The sequence below is a fragment of the Rhincodon typus genome, chromosome 18 (genome assembly GCF_021869965.1).
Source record: "Rhincodon typus isolate 14 chromosome 18, sRhiTyp1.1, whole genome shotgun sequence".
NCBI classification, from domain to species: Eukaryota; Metazoa; Chordata; class Chondrichthyes; order Orectolobiformes; family Rhincodontidae; genus Rhincodon; species Rhincodon typus.
Window position 1 is genome coordinate 53,529,821 of NC_063349.1, and position 13,474 is coordinate 53,543,294.

Genomic DNA, 13,474 nt, shown 5'->3' on the forward strand with positions numbered 1-13,474 from the left:
CCCCCCCCCCCCCCCCCCCCCCCACTCTTGTTGCTGTTTCCGGCAATTCTCAATGTTGCTGTTCTTTATTGCATCTAACTCATTTAAGGGCAGCTTGGTGGCTCAGCAGTTAACACTGCTGCTTCACAGTGCCAGGGTCCTGGGTTTGATTTCAGCCTCAGGCAACTGTCTATATGGAGTGTGCACATTCTCCCCGTGCCTGTGCAGGTTTCCACCGGGTGCTCCGGTTTCTTCCCACAGTCCGAAGACGTGCAGGTTAGGTGGAGTGGCCATGCTAAATTGCCCCATAGTGTCCAGGGATGAGCAGGCTAGGTGGATTAACCATGGGAAATGCAGAGTTACAAGGATAGGGTGGAGGGGTTGGGTCTGTGTAGGATGCTCTTCAGAAAGTTGGTGCGGACTCGCTGGGCTGAACAACCCGCTTCCACACTGTAGGGATTCTATGATTAGTTGCATCGGTATTGGATATCTTCTTGATACTGCTATTTATGTGCACGACACAGCAATGAACGTAGCCAAACTTTCTGACTATTGTTGAAGAGACAATCAAACAGACTCCTGCCTTTACTCAATAATTTTCCCTGTCTAAGCCAATGTCCTGAGGCAAATTAAGCCAGTTTACCGAAACAGAAAAAATTCAGTGAGCTCAACATGGACTCGTCATCAAACCTGTGAGCCTTCTACTCAGGAATGCACCAGTGAATCATTGCTTAAATTTGTTAACAAATTGGGGAAACCAACTCTGAACTTAATAACAGAACTAACTGCCGTTCACACTCACAATAAAAGATGAACTACTTCATATTCCTACAAATTATTCAAATCATGTCCATGATCAGATGTGAGACTCATTCATTAATCATTGTTTCACCTAGTGATGGGCAAGTTTGATTTTGGTGTTCTATATGGTACTGATATTGGGCATTCACAGGGAGTGGAGACCAGGAGTCCGAGAGCAAGGAGCATTAGTGGAAAATCCAAAATGGACTATAGTATAGGATTTGCAGCAGGTGAATACACTCCCAGAGTAAGGTGGAATGTCATGAAATACATGCAAATAATGAATCATACATACCTTCAATGATTAAAACTTTTAATCTTATCCATTCGTCCACTTTTTTTTAGTAATGAGAGTTAAAACAGATTGCTATTTCTTGCCTTGGTGACCTATGGTAGTTCCTGGACAAACACACACTAATTTTAAAAGTCGCACTAATACTTTCAATTCCCTCCATGGCCCTGACCCTCTATATCTATACAATCTCCTTCAGCTCTACAACCCCTGAAATATTTGCATTTCTCTTTACTCCGTACCCTTGAGCATCCCAACTCATTGGTGACCAAGTTGTCTCCTGTTCTCGGAGAATCTAAGACCAGAGGCCATAATCTCAAGAGTATGGGTTGCACATTTATGACAGAGATGAAGAGGAATTTCTTCTCTCAGGGGGTAGTGAATCCATGGAATCCTTTACTGTAGACAGGCTGTTGTAGATGGGTTGTTAAGTATATTCAACACTGAGACAGATCTTTAAATCAGAAATCAAGAGTTATAGGGGAAAGGCAAGAAAGCAGAGTGGAGGATTATCAAATCAGCCGTAATCTCATTGAACGGCAGAACAGATCTGATGGGCGAAATGGCCTGCTTCTACTCTGGTGTCTCATGGTCTTGTGCCTTGAGATGCTTAACCTCTAAGCTCTAGAATACTCTTCCCTCCCCTCTAGTTCACATTTCTCCTTTTAAGATATTTCTTAAACCTACCTCAAGAGCACGTTTGGTCATTTGATCTAACATCTTATACATCTTACTGTTCTATATTGCTTTATGATGCTCCTGTGAAATTCCTTAGGAGATTCTATCACATTAAAGGCATAAAATAAATATAAGTTGACATTGTTGTTATAGTGTATTACCTTGTAAATTTCTAGAATCTTTTACACTTGGGAATTCATTAACTTACGGAATGAGAACTTCTTGAACGTTGTTCCATATTGCTTTTCCTCCCATTATAATCAGCAGCTGAGTTGACAGCTCTATAAGGCAGCCTCCTGGGTCACACTATAAATTTCACAAACAGAAGTTAACCTTTAATAAAAATCAAAGAACTGCAGAAGCTGGAAATCAGAAACAAAAACAGAAATTGCTGGAGAAATTTAAGTTCAAACAAAATGCTGTTACAAATAAATGACCCAAGTTTAAGATAATAATGCTTCATGCAGTCGAAGACACTAAGTTGAGGGGGTTGTGACAACTCAAAGACAATAGGAAAATATTCCCAATAGCACCAGATGGACTGCAATGGGACGAGACAGAAATATAGTCCTAGGAAGGGACTCGATAATTATGGGTATATATGGCTATGGACAAGGGTACCAAATGATGAATTCCCACCTAGTTTGCCAGAGTAAAGAAATGACAGCTAGAGAGGAATTCGAGAAGTGGTAACTGAGTACAAACATTGAATCATAGAATCATTGAATCATACAGTACAGAGGAGACTCTTCAGCCCATCAAGTCTGTATTGCCAATGCAACATAAATCTATACCAGTCCCACTTTCTGGTGCTAGGCCCTCAGCCTTGAATGTTATAACATTTCAAACGTTCATCCAAGTACACTGTAAATGTTTTGCGATTACCTGCCTCAACCAGGCATGCCTTTAGATTGCTAGTTCAGTAACAAAACCATAGTCACATAACACAACTATAAAAATGTAAATATTAAATGTGTGATTGGCAAGCTAATTAAACATTTTGTGTGTTTATTCACAGTACCTCTTCATTTCTGAATCGCCCCAACCAGTAAACTGGACCTCCAGGATAACCCACAATCTTGCCTTTGAAGAAAGCAATGTAGAAGCAAGAGGAATAGTAGTTGACAAATTGGAAGAGAAACATCTTCACAGTTAGACTGTTTTCATAGTCTGTCTGTGTTCTTGGAAGCTCTGTGTAAAAAGGGAGGAATTCAATCAGAAATAACTAAACTTAAAACATATATAACTTTTGTACGAGAAAATAATGTAAAAGAGAGAAGAGTTCAGATGATCAGCAAATCTGTTTGTAATCTTCCACAGTGTCAAACTCATCACGTTCCCATTGCAACTTTTAACATGCAATAACATGCATCTGTATGGCAATCCAGAAATTCAGTAATGCTCTGAAGTGCCTGACTACATCCTCCACAAACATTCTGATGAGGGGCCTGAACTCAGCGCCTTCTGGGACAAAAAGCTACTAACAAAGTCAAGCGGATATTCAACGGGACCAAGTTTGATATCCCATTGTAATGAGGATGTAGACATACAATTTTGTTTACAGTATCACGCAAATTGAGTCCAGGAGCATTGTGTCTTGAATGGCACATGTTTAGTTACTGCAATATATGCACAAGGTTAGGATATTATTGATTAATTTAAGCATTTAATAAGGAGTCCGTTTTTAAACTACTGACATTATCAATCACAAGATGGATTTCTCCGAGGATTTTTTTTGTCATTCACAGGATGTGACATCACTGGCCAGAATTTATTGCCCATTTCTAATTATACAGATGGCAAATAAGAGTCAACCACATTGCTGTGAGTCCAAAGTCACATGTAGGTCAGACCATGTAACAACAGCAGTTTCCTTCCTTAAAGGGCATTAGTGAAACCAATAGATTTCATGGTCATTAGTAGATTCTTAATTCCAGACATCAATACATCATCAGCTTTGGCAGGGTTTGAACTCAGGTCCTTAGATCATTTACCTGGATCTCTGTATTAATAGTCTAGTGACAAAACCACTAAGCTGTCACCTTTCCTGACATTTAAAACACTTCACATTTTGATCCACTCTGACATTGAAAAGTGAACTTACCAAAGTCCGTGATCCATATTGCCACTTTTTCATAAAGAATATTCAAAATCATAATGAACAAAAAGTTAATGAGAGATGCTGTTACAGAAGTCGCCATCTGTGGGGTCAGGTAGTCTTTGAGGGGTTCCAGATTTTCATCTATTGCTTCTGGCAGCTTGGCAGAGAAGTTAAAAAAGGCAGCCAACCGATAGACAATAATAGCAATTACTGTGGCAATAATTAATGAGATCTGGAAGAATATGAGAGAAAGCATTTAAGTATCGTGAAATCCAAAGAAAATTAATTTAAAATCCACTAAATTTAACAGACATTCTTGATATTTTTAACTTTTAAACAATATATATTTCTGTTTTATAGACAGAAAAGAAAAACTCTCTCCAATAATGCACTTGCAGTTTACAGAGATGCAGCAAAGACAAGAACAGACTACCTCAAGAATACAAATTCAATGAACAGATAGTGGGTTAAATAAAAGGAGAGCGCCAAGAACACCAGTAGTTTTGCATCTCTTGGCACACATTTATTGAATGACCATAAGGTGATTACCTAGCATCAGCAAAACAACATTTTGATTCCTCACTTTTTATTTAACTTTCAAGTCACTTAGTATCTCAAAATTGCTCAATCTTTAATTTCTTTCCTTCCAAATAATTTTAATATTCTTTATTTCTGTCAAATATTAACCATGTCCTTCTTGCTTCTAATTTTCCTGTTCTGATTTTACTTTCTTTTTTTACAACTTGCTTCTTACCCCATTTTATGCTCTTATCCTTCCCCCTCTAAAGCCCTCACTGACAATCTTTAATTCTTCTTTGTAGGCAGCACTATGATTATACATTCACAATGTTCAAAATTTGGTTATGTAACGTCAGATCAGAACCCTAATACTGATGTTGACGTGTGGTCATGGGAAGATAGCACACAACTTCATTGCACAGCTAGTGGGTGGCAGTAAGGCAATGCCATATCACAGGATTCCAACATAGTGAAATGTGCAAATTCTCAGTTGAAACAAATTATTGTTGGACAATCAATGATATGTGCACACATTCACACACACACACAAACACACACACACGTAAATGCAGCTTGTCAAAATTTACATTCACTACAACAGAGTGATGTTTCTGCTCCTCCTCCAAGGAGGCAAAAGGTTTTTAGTTCATTGCAGAATCCCTACAAGTTAGAAGAAGGCCATTCAGCCCATCAAGTCTACACTGCCCCCTCAAAGAACATCCCACTCAGACCTACCCTGTATCTCCCATGGCTAATCTACGTAGACTGCACATTCCTGGACACAATGGGAAATTTAGCATGGTGAATCCACCTAACCTGCACATCTTTGGACTGTGGGAGGAAACCCACACAGGAATGGGGAGAATATGCAAACTCTACACAGACAGTTGCCTGATGCTGGTATTGAACCCAGGTTCCTGGTGCTGTGAAGCAGCAGTGCTAACCACTCAGCCACTCTGCTGCCCCACTGACATCTTTATATGCCTTTAGAAAGGTGTCATGTGTTGGTGCAAGCTTGAAGGGTCGAAGGGCTTGTTCCTGATTTGAACTTTTCTTTGTTTCCTTTCCTTCTTCTCATGCTTACTTCCGTTTTCTCTCCTGTCTCTTCCCTTTTACTTTCAGTCTCTTCTATCTGCCTCTTTCATACCAATATTGTCTAATTACCTATTTGGAGTATTTGGAACATTACCTATTTCTGTGAAACAAAAATGAACAGTCAAAGTGAATTGCTGTGCGAGGAAAAAAAAGATTCTGCAAACCAGGAGTGCATTACCCTTATTTAGAGGATGAAAGAAAATATGGAACATTTTCACTCAAATATTTATCTTCTTGTCTCACACTCTTTCTGTACAGGGTGTCCTCAACATTCCAGAGTTGCTAATCACAACTCATGCTTCAATATCACTTTGAGGAAAGATGATGAAGTAGACTTCAAGAACTATCTCAGCTGTTATGGTACAACAAGGTGTAGAGCTGGATGAACACAACAGGCCAAGCAGCATCAGAGGACACCTGCTTGGCCTGCTGTGTTCATCCAGCTCTACACCTTGTTGTCTCAGATTCTCCAGCATCGGCAGTTCCTACTATCTCAGCTGTTATGGTGATTGAACGTGCACTGTCGGCAGTACTCAAAGCATACTCTAACCATTGAAACATAGAAAATAGGAGCAGGAATAGGCCATTCGGCCCTTCAAGCTGGCTCCACCATTCAATATGATCATGGCTGATCATCCAACTCAATATTTTGTTCCCACTTTCTTTCTCGACCCTTTGATCCCTTTAACCCTAAGAACCATATCCATCTCTACATCAATCATTCTAGCTATCTAGCCAACTGAACAATTGAATGCCAAGATATTTCACAGAACTTGAAAATCTTCACCTCAGTTGTAACTGTTGCTACAACATTATTGAGAATTTGGAGTAAATACACGCAAAAGAATGATTATTAAAATATATATGGCTTCTGTTCAAGAATTAGTGCTTTCACAAGCCCAGCCATGATGGGTTTTCTCCTCTCTGCCTTTTGATCAGTTTCTGCTCTTTAACACTCTTGGCATTGCTCAAATTAAGTTTTGGCACACTGTAGCAAACATGCTCAACTGTTTCCTATTTTCCTCAATGAAAAATCCTGAATTTTGTGGCTACATCACCCACTTCCTTCAGGGGCAATTTCCAAGTATTTTCCTTTTAAAATAATCATGCACTGCATTGACTGAACCATCCCCATCTCCTTGGAATAAATTAACAAAGTAATAAATAATATCAACACTGGACCTACCCAAAAAAGAACTGTGCTTCCACCGCAAACCAGTCGCATACATTTTCCACAGGCTGTGTAAGGAACCAACTCTTCTTCCTGTAAATAAAGAAATCATAACTATTATCAAGTGTTTTATAAAGTTAAAAACCTGCAACTTTCCAGCCTGTCACTCAGATGAGAGTCTCGATTTGAAGCCTCAGCTCTACACATTGAAGATGAGTCAATGGTATGGATCTGTATTTCAGGTTTGGATGGATCTCGCTAAACTTGGACTGACTGTATAAAAATGACTCTTCTTTTACCTAACTGCAACTTGAAAAATGCAGTGCAAGTTACCACAAGCAAAATCAAAAGAATGTAAATTGTTCTGTTCAACATGATTGCATTGCCAAGTTTGGATGGAAAAAAGATTGCAGAGATTGGAATTTTCTTCAATCTACAATATATCGGTGCCATCTCTCAGTTTTCCTTTCTGGTTTTGAACAAGCCACAAAGCAGAGATTTTCATTTTTATGTGAACCTACAGTGTGATTTGTGCATCTGATATAAACTTAAACGAAAAGGGAAAGCAAAACCTTGTCAGCAAGTCACCTTGTATGCATTTTAACAAGTATTGACAGCCATACTCAATCCACTCATTTACCTGTGTGATTGGATTTTTTTTCGGAATAGTACATTTTGCTTCATATTCTGGTCGTCGTGGTTCTTCCTGCTCCAGTTCCACGGTGTCCCACTCATACTCCAATGTTGCCTGACGGCGTTTCCAGAACTCCAAAAACACAGTCACTGCCAAATATCATGTGGTGTTATAATAGTTCCTGAACATCAGTGAATGAATAATTGTAGGATTTCACTGAGAAACAAGTCAAATGGAAATGAAATCCAGCAGCAAAGCTAAATTGTTTGGAAGGTTACTTGCTGTGATTTTGAATAAACTGAATATTATTGCGTCACAAGAAGCAGCTATTAATGCTGCATTGCAAAAATAGTTCACAGCTCAAGAGTGAAATACTGTTGTAAAATGATGACAATTTTCATAATGATCTTTCTCTGCCATTTAACCTTATTAGAATCTAGTTCAGTTTAGGCAGATTATTTGTGATGGATTGGGATTATGGGACTAAATGGGATCCATATCATTTGCTTAGTTACATACCACCAGATGGTTGTTTCCAATAAACCTTCTAGGACAGATGAGTGAACAAAATAGAATATGGATTTGCTGCACTCTTTCAGGAATATATAGCAGCAAAGTGATTAGCCAGGTGGCTTGATACTGCGAAATGGAACATCACCATTTCCTACAGCACTGCATAGTTGCGTTGGGAGGGAGTGGGAGAAAGACAGGGTTGCAAAAACATTTTTCAGGGTTCTTCTATGCCGGCTGTACTTTCTCCCTTCCAGCCCATTATTGTTTCAAATTGTATTCATTTCTGAGAAATGGGCATTGCTGGCTGGGCCAGCATTTATTGCCTGTCCCTAGCTGCCCTTGGGAAAGTGGTGGTGAGCTGCCTTCTTGAACCGCTGCAGTCCATCTGCTGTGGGTTGACCCACAATGCCCTTAGGGAGGAAATTCCAGGATTTTGACCCAGCGACAGTGAAGGAACAGCGATATATTTCCAAGTCAGGATGGTGGCTGGCTTGGAGGGGAACTCGAAGGTGGTGGTGTTCCCATGTATCCACTGCCCTTGTGCTTCGAGATGGAAGTGGTCTTGGGTTTGGAAGGTGCTGTCTGCGAATCTCTGGTGAATTTCTGCAGTGCACCTTGTGGATGGTACACACTGTTGCTACTGTGTCAGTGGCGGATGCTTGTCTAAGGAGTTGGTTAACAGATCTTTTTAGTGTTTCATTTTGCAGAAAGCAACAATCAGAAACAAGGTAAACATAATAACTGTTCTGAAACCAAAACAGCTGCCATTTACTTACCCCAAATTCCCATAAACACTGCGTAGGCTAGAGTGCCATAGTTGTCAAATATAGATAATTTCTGTGGAAGATGCATAAAAACATAAGTAACCTCTGAACAACATAATGCCAAATATGAAATGGACTTTAAATATTTAGTGCTATTCTTATAAAGTATTTCATTTTTATGCAGAATGTGTAATGCCATATTTAATTTCACACATTACCCAACACAATATGGAATTATTGGCATTTATAAAGGTGAATACACTGGGTTTTGACAAAGCTCAACATTTGGCACAAATTATGAGCTTGCACTTCTCAAAAGAACAGATAATGGAAGGGAATGTCAGAGATAGGGAATTTAAGTGAAAATCTAATTACATTGTACTCAATTTCCATTGACTATATTTTGAAATTGAAATTAAGGTACAATTATAAGTGTTTTTATTTTTGCACTTCCTGCAAAATGAAAAGTTTGCAAAGGTGACTCAATCTACAAAAGATTGCTTTAAGGGATAGTTGCAATCGACTGAAAGTATCAATGACTCACAGGCATGCAAATCTAATTTTTAACACTGCACTTTATCCCTCCTGGGTTTGACTCGGAGACATAATTTCCCTGTAATGTCTACTAAAAGAGATGATCTCAGAGGTCACCGCCCATTCTATAGCTCTACTTGGAACCCGTCTGCAGAATTTGATCCCCATTTAAAGTCCGGTGGCTCGGTGGTTAAAACTGCTGTCTCACAATGCCAGGGACCCAAGTTCAATTCTATCCTTGGGCGACTGTCTGTGTAGAGTTTGCACATTCTCCCCGTGTCTGCATGGGTTTCCTCTGCGTGCTATGGTTTCCTCCCACAGTCCACAGATGTACAGGTTAGATGGATTGGCCAAGTTAACTTGCCCATAGTGTTAGAGGTGAGTTAGCCATGGGAAATGCAGGGTTATAGGGATAAGGTGGGTGGGTGGCATCCTCTTCGAAGAGTTGGTGTGGACTGAATGGCCTGCTTCCACACTGTATGGATTCTGTGATAGAATTTTTTTTCTAGATTTTTAAAATAGAGTAGATGTGGTGCATTAGGATTGTTAAAAGGCATTTGCCAAGTGCCACACAAATAGTTTCTCATCGCAAGAGCACATAGTGTTGAGGGTGATATACTACCATTGGGGATTGGGTGACTAAAAGAAAACAGAGTCAGAATAAATTGGTAATTTTCAGATGGGCAAACTGCAACTAGTAGAACATCAAACGGAGCATTTAGGGTCCTATTTAAATGCTATTTACGGCCTATGTTAATGACTTAGATGAAGTGACCAACTACATTACAGTGAAATTTGCAGAGGAAACATATATAGATAAGAAAGAAAGTTGCAAAGTGACACAGATAGGTTAAATAAGTGGCAAAAAATGTAGCAGATGAAGTATCATTTGCAAAAATGTGAAGTTTTCCACTAACGCGAGAAGAATGGAAAAGCAGAATATTATTTCAATGGCAAAAGACTGCAGAATGCTGCAGTAAGGAGGAATCTGGGTGTCTCTAATTGAGCCAAGTAATTGGGAAAACAAATGGAATGCTGATCTTTATTTCAAGGGGAATGGAGCATAAAAGTAAGAAGGATTTTTTTTTGAAAAGCATTGGTGAAAAGTGCAATCTAGAGTTTGGTGGCCTGAATAAATGAGGAACAGACTTGCACTGGAAGCAATTCAGAGAAAGTCCATTAGGCTAATTTCTGAAATTAGAGGTTTGTATTAAGTGGAAAACTTGATTGGTGTGGGCATACACTAATTGGAGTTTAGGAGTTTGAAAGGTACATTTTATTAAAACATACAAGATGCCAAGATGGGACTGGTGTGGTGGTTGACAAGGTAGATGCTGAGTGGGTGTTTCCCTTCCTGAGGGAATCTAGACGAGGGGAAAGAAACTAAAACTAAGAGGACTCCCATTTAAGGCAAAGACAAGGAGGAATTTATTCTCCAATGATTATTATTCCTCAGAATTCCCTTCCTGAGAAAGCAATAGAAATTGGGTATTTGAATAGAGTCAAGACTGATTTGGACAGATTATCAATCTTTAAGGGAGTCAAAGGTTAAGGTGACAAAAAGGAAACTGGAGTTAAAGCCACAATCAGATCAACCAGAATCTTTTCATATGGTGCAGCAGGTTCAACAGGCTGAATTTCCTTCTCTTGCTCCTTTTTCTTAAGATTTTATAATTCAAATACTTTCAACAATTCTGTTTTGAAGCATTTAATTTGCATGACACCCGGAACCTAATTGGACCGAAATATTATGAGAACGAGTAACAACATATGTACGTTATACTTTTCAGATGTATTAAGCAAAAGAAAAACATTTTTCTCTCCGTTCCTCTTTGCAATAAACCTCCTAATTTGTATATTCATTCATAAATCTACCAAGGAATAAAATTCAGTTGCTGTTCTGGATGAATCATAATTTATTTATTGATTTTTTTTCATTTCAGGTACCCAAAACTATCTTGCAATAAGAACCACACAGTAATTAAAAGCAAAATACTGTGGATGCTGAAAATTTGAGACAAACACAGAGGATGGTGTACAAAGCTCAGCAGGTCTGGCAGCATCCACAAAGAAAGAAACAGTTAATGTTTTGAATCTGTTAATGACTTTTCTTTATACTGTAATTAAATTTGGAGCATTGGTCATTTTAAGAATTATACGTAAATGTTGGTTATGTTGCAGTTCTGGTTGTCACACTGTTAGAAGGATGTAATTTGCACTGGAAGGGATGCAGAGAAGATTCATGAGGCTATTTGGGGTGGCAAGGTGGCTAAGTGGTTAGCACTGCTGCCTCACAGCACCAGGGACCCAGGTTCTATTCCACCCTTGGGTGACTGTTGTTTGGAGTTTGCACATTCTCCTACATGTCTGTGTGGGTTTCCTCCCACAGTCCAAAGATATGAAGGCTAGGTGGATTGGCCATGCTAAATTGTCCTGTAGTATTCAAGGATGTGTAGCTTATGTGGGTTAAAGGGGATGGGTCTGGGTGGGATGCTCCAAGGGTCAGTGTGGACTTGTTGGGCCAAAGGGCCTGTTACCACACTGTAGCAATTCTATGTGATATTACCTGAGGGCATTTCAGCAATAAAGAGGGGCTGGATAGGCTTATGTTATTTTCTTTAGAGCAGAGAAGGTTGAGGGGAGTTCTGATAAAGATGTACAAGATTATGAGGGGCATTAACAGGTTAGACAGGAAGCAGCTGTTCCCCTTAGTTGAAGGGTCAATGACAAGGAGACACAATGTTAAGGCGAAGGGCAGGAGGTTTAGAGGAAATTTGATTGATTGATTGATTTTATTGTCACGTGTACTGAAATACAGTGAAAAGCTTTGTTCACGAGCAGAACAGGCAGATCACAGCAAGCAAAGGGTGTACAGTTCAAAAAGACTTAGAGGCGTGCAGGTTACATTATTTGAGGTTAGAGTCCTAACAGACAGAAAGAAGCTGTTCCTGAACCTGCTTGTGCATGTGTCCAGGCTTCTATACCTTTTGTCTTGATGGAAGAGATTGTAGGAGATGGGTGCATGGGTCTTTGATGATGTTGTCCGCCTTTCTGTAGCAGCGAGCCGTGTAAATAGAGTCCATGGATGGAAGGTTGGCTTCCGTGATGGTCTGGGCTGTGCACACCACCTTCTGTAGTTTCTTACAATCCTGGGCAGAGCAGTTGCCATACCAGGCCGTTATGCACCCAGACAGTATGCTTTCAATGGTGCATCTGTAGAAGTTGGTGAGGGACCTTATGGGCATGACAAATTTCCTGAGCTGCCTGAGGAAGAAGGGGCGTTGTTGTAACTGCCTGACTGTTGCATTTACATGGGAAGTCCAGGACAGGTCATGTGTTATCGTCACTCTGAAGCAAAATCTACAGGGTGGTGGGGGGTCTGAGAGGATGGTAGAGCCAGGAAACAACACAAGCTTTAAAATGTATGTGATGAAGACTTGAAATGTCATAACATTCAAGACCATGGGACATGTGCTGGAAAGTGGGATTAGTGTAGATAGGTTGGCACAGACCTGATGGGCCAAAGGGCCTCTTTTGTGCTGTGTGACCGTATATAATATATACACTTCGGTGCACTTACCCTTGATGATTCACATGTAACATTGAGTCTCCAATAAGTACAATCTCGGTCACACTGGGGACACATGATCATACGACCTCCAATCTCAGGATCACACACTTCCTGACTGTAAAACAAAATGAAAGTAAAATTGTAACTGTTGTAACATAGTCCAACAACTTAGCCGCAATGTAGTTATTTGCAACATGAAAGCTTATAATTTCATGTATTCTGTCTGATGACAAACTGTGGTAATATAGTAAGTAAAGTGGTGATGTAACCACATGTGAATTGCTACTAGTGGTTCTAAAAATCATGAATTACTGTAAAATTCAACAAACTTTACAGATTTGACACGTTGAAGAGGTCACAAACTTGACCAAAAGCTGAACTAAAATAAATGGCAGAGATGTTCAACCAATGCCCAAAGCAGCTGTAAAGTAGAGATTGCAGTGTCTGCCCAAAGCCACGGTCAGGAGAGTTTGATTTTTTGCAAATAAAAATAGAAAGCGCTAAAAAAAACTCAGCAGGTCTGACAGCATTTGTGGAAAGAGTGAGACAGAGCTAACATTTCAATTTGTCCAGACGTAGATGAAGTTATGAGTAGAGTTATACTGGACTCAAAACCTTAACTCTTTCTCTACAGATACTGTCAGATTTGAGTTTTTATAACTCTTCTTATTTTCACTCCAGACTTCCAACATCCACAGGGTTTTTCCTTTCAATCATTTTTGAGTGCACAATTGCAATGAATAGCATTCTGTAGAGACAACAAGGTGCAGGGCTGGATGAACACAGCAGGCCAAGCAGCATCATAGGAGCAGAGAGGCTGAC

General features: G+C 39.7%; 1 protein-coding gene across 1 annotated transcript in view; it reads right to left on the reverse strand.

Annotated features, from left to right (window-relative positions):
* Nucleotides 1-13,474, reverse strand: part of LOC109916922 (anoctamin-6-like) — a 99,580-nt gene that overhangs the window by 31,176 nt on the left and 54,930 nt on the right. Inside the window, exons 4-10 of the mRNA XM_048607955.1 lie at nt 12,662-12,767; nt 8,560-8,620; nt 7,277-7,419; nt 6,652-6,729; nt 3,855-4,083; nt 2,772-2,941; nt 1,959-2,056 (exon numbers count right to left, since the gene is read on the reverse strand). Of these exons, the coding sequence (XP_048463912.1) occupies nt 1,959-2,056; nt 2,772-2,941; nt 3,855-4,083; nt 6,652-6,729; nt 7,277-7,419; nt 8,560-8,620; nt 12,662-12,767 (885 nt within the window). The remainder of the gene's footprint in view (nt 1-1,958; nt 2,057-2,771; nt 2,942-3,854; nt 4,084-6,651; nt 6,730-7,276; nt 7,420-8,559; nt 8,621-12,661; nt 12,768-13,474) is intronic.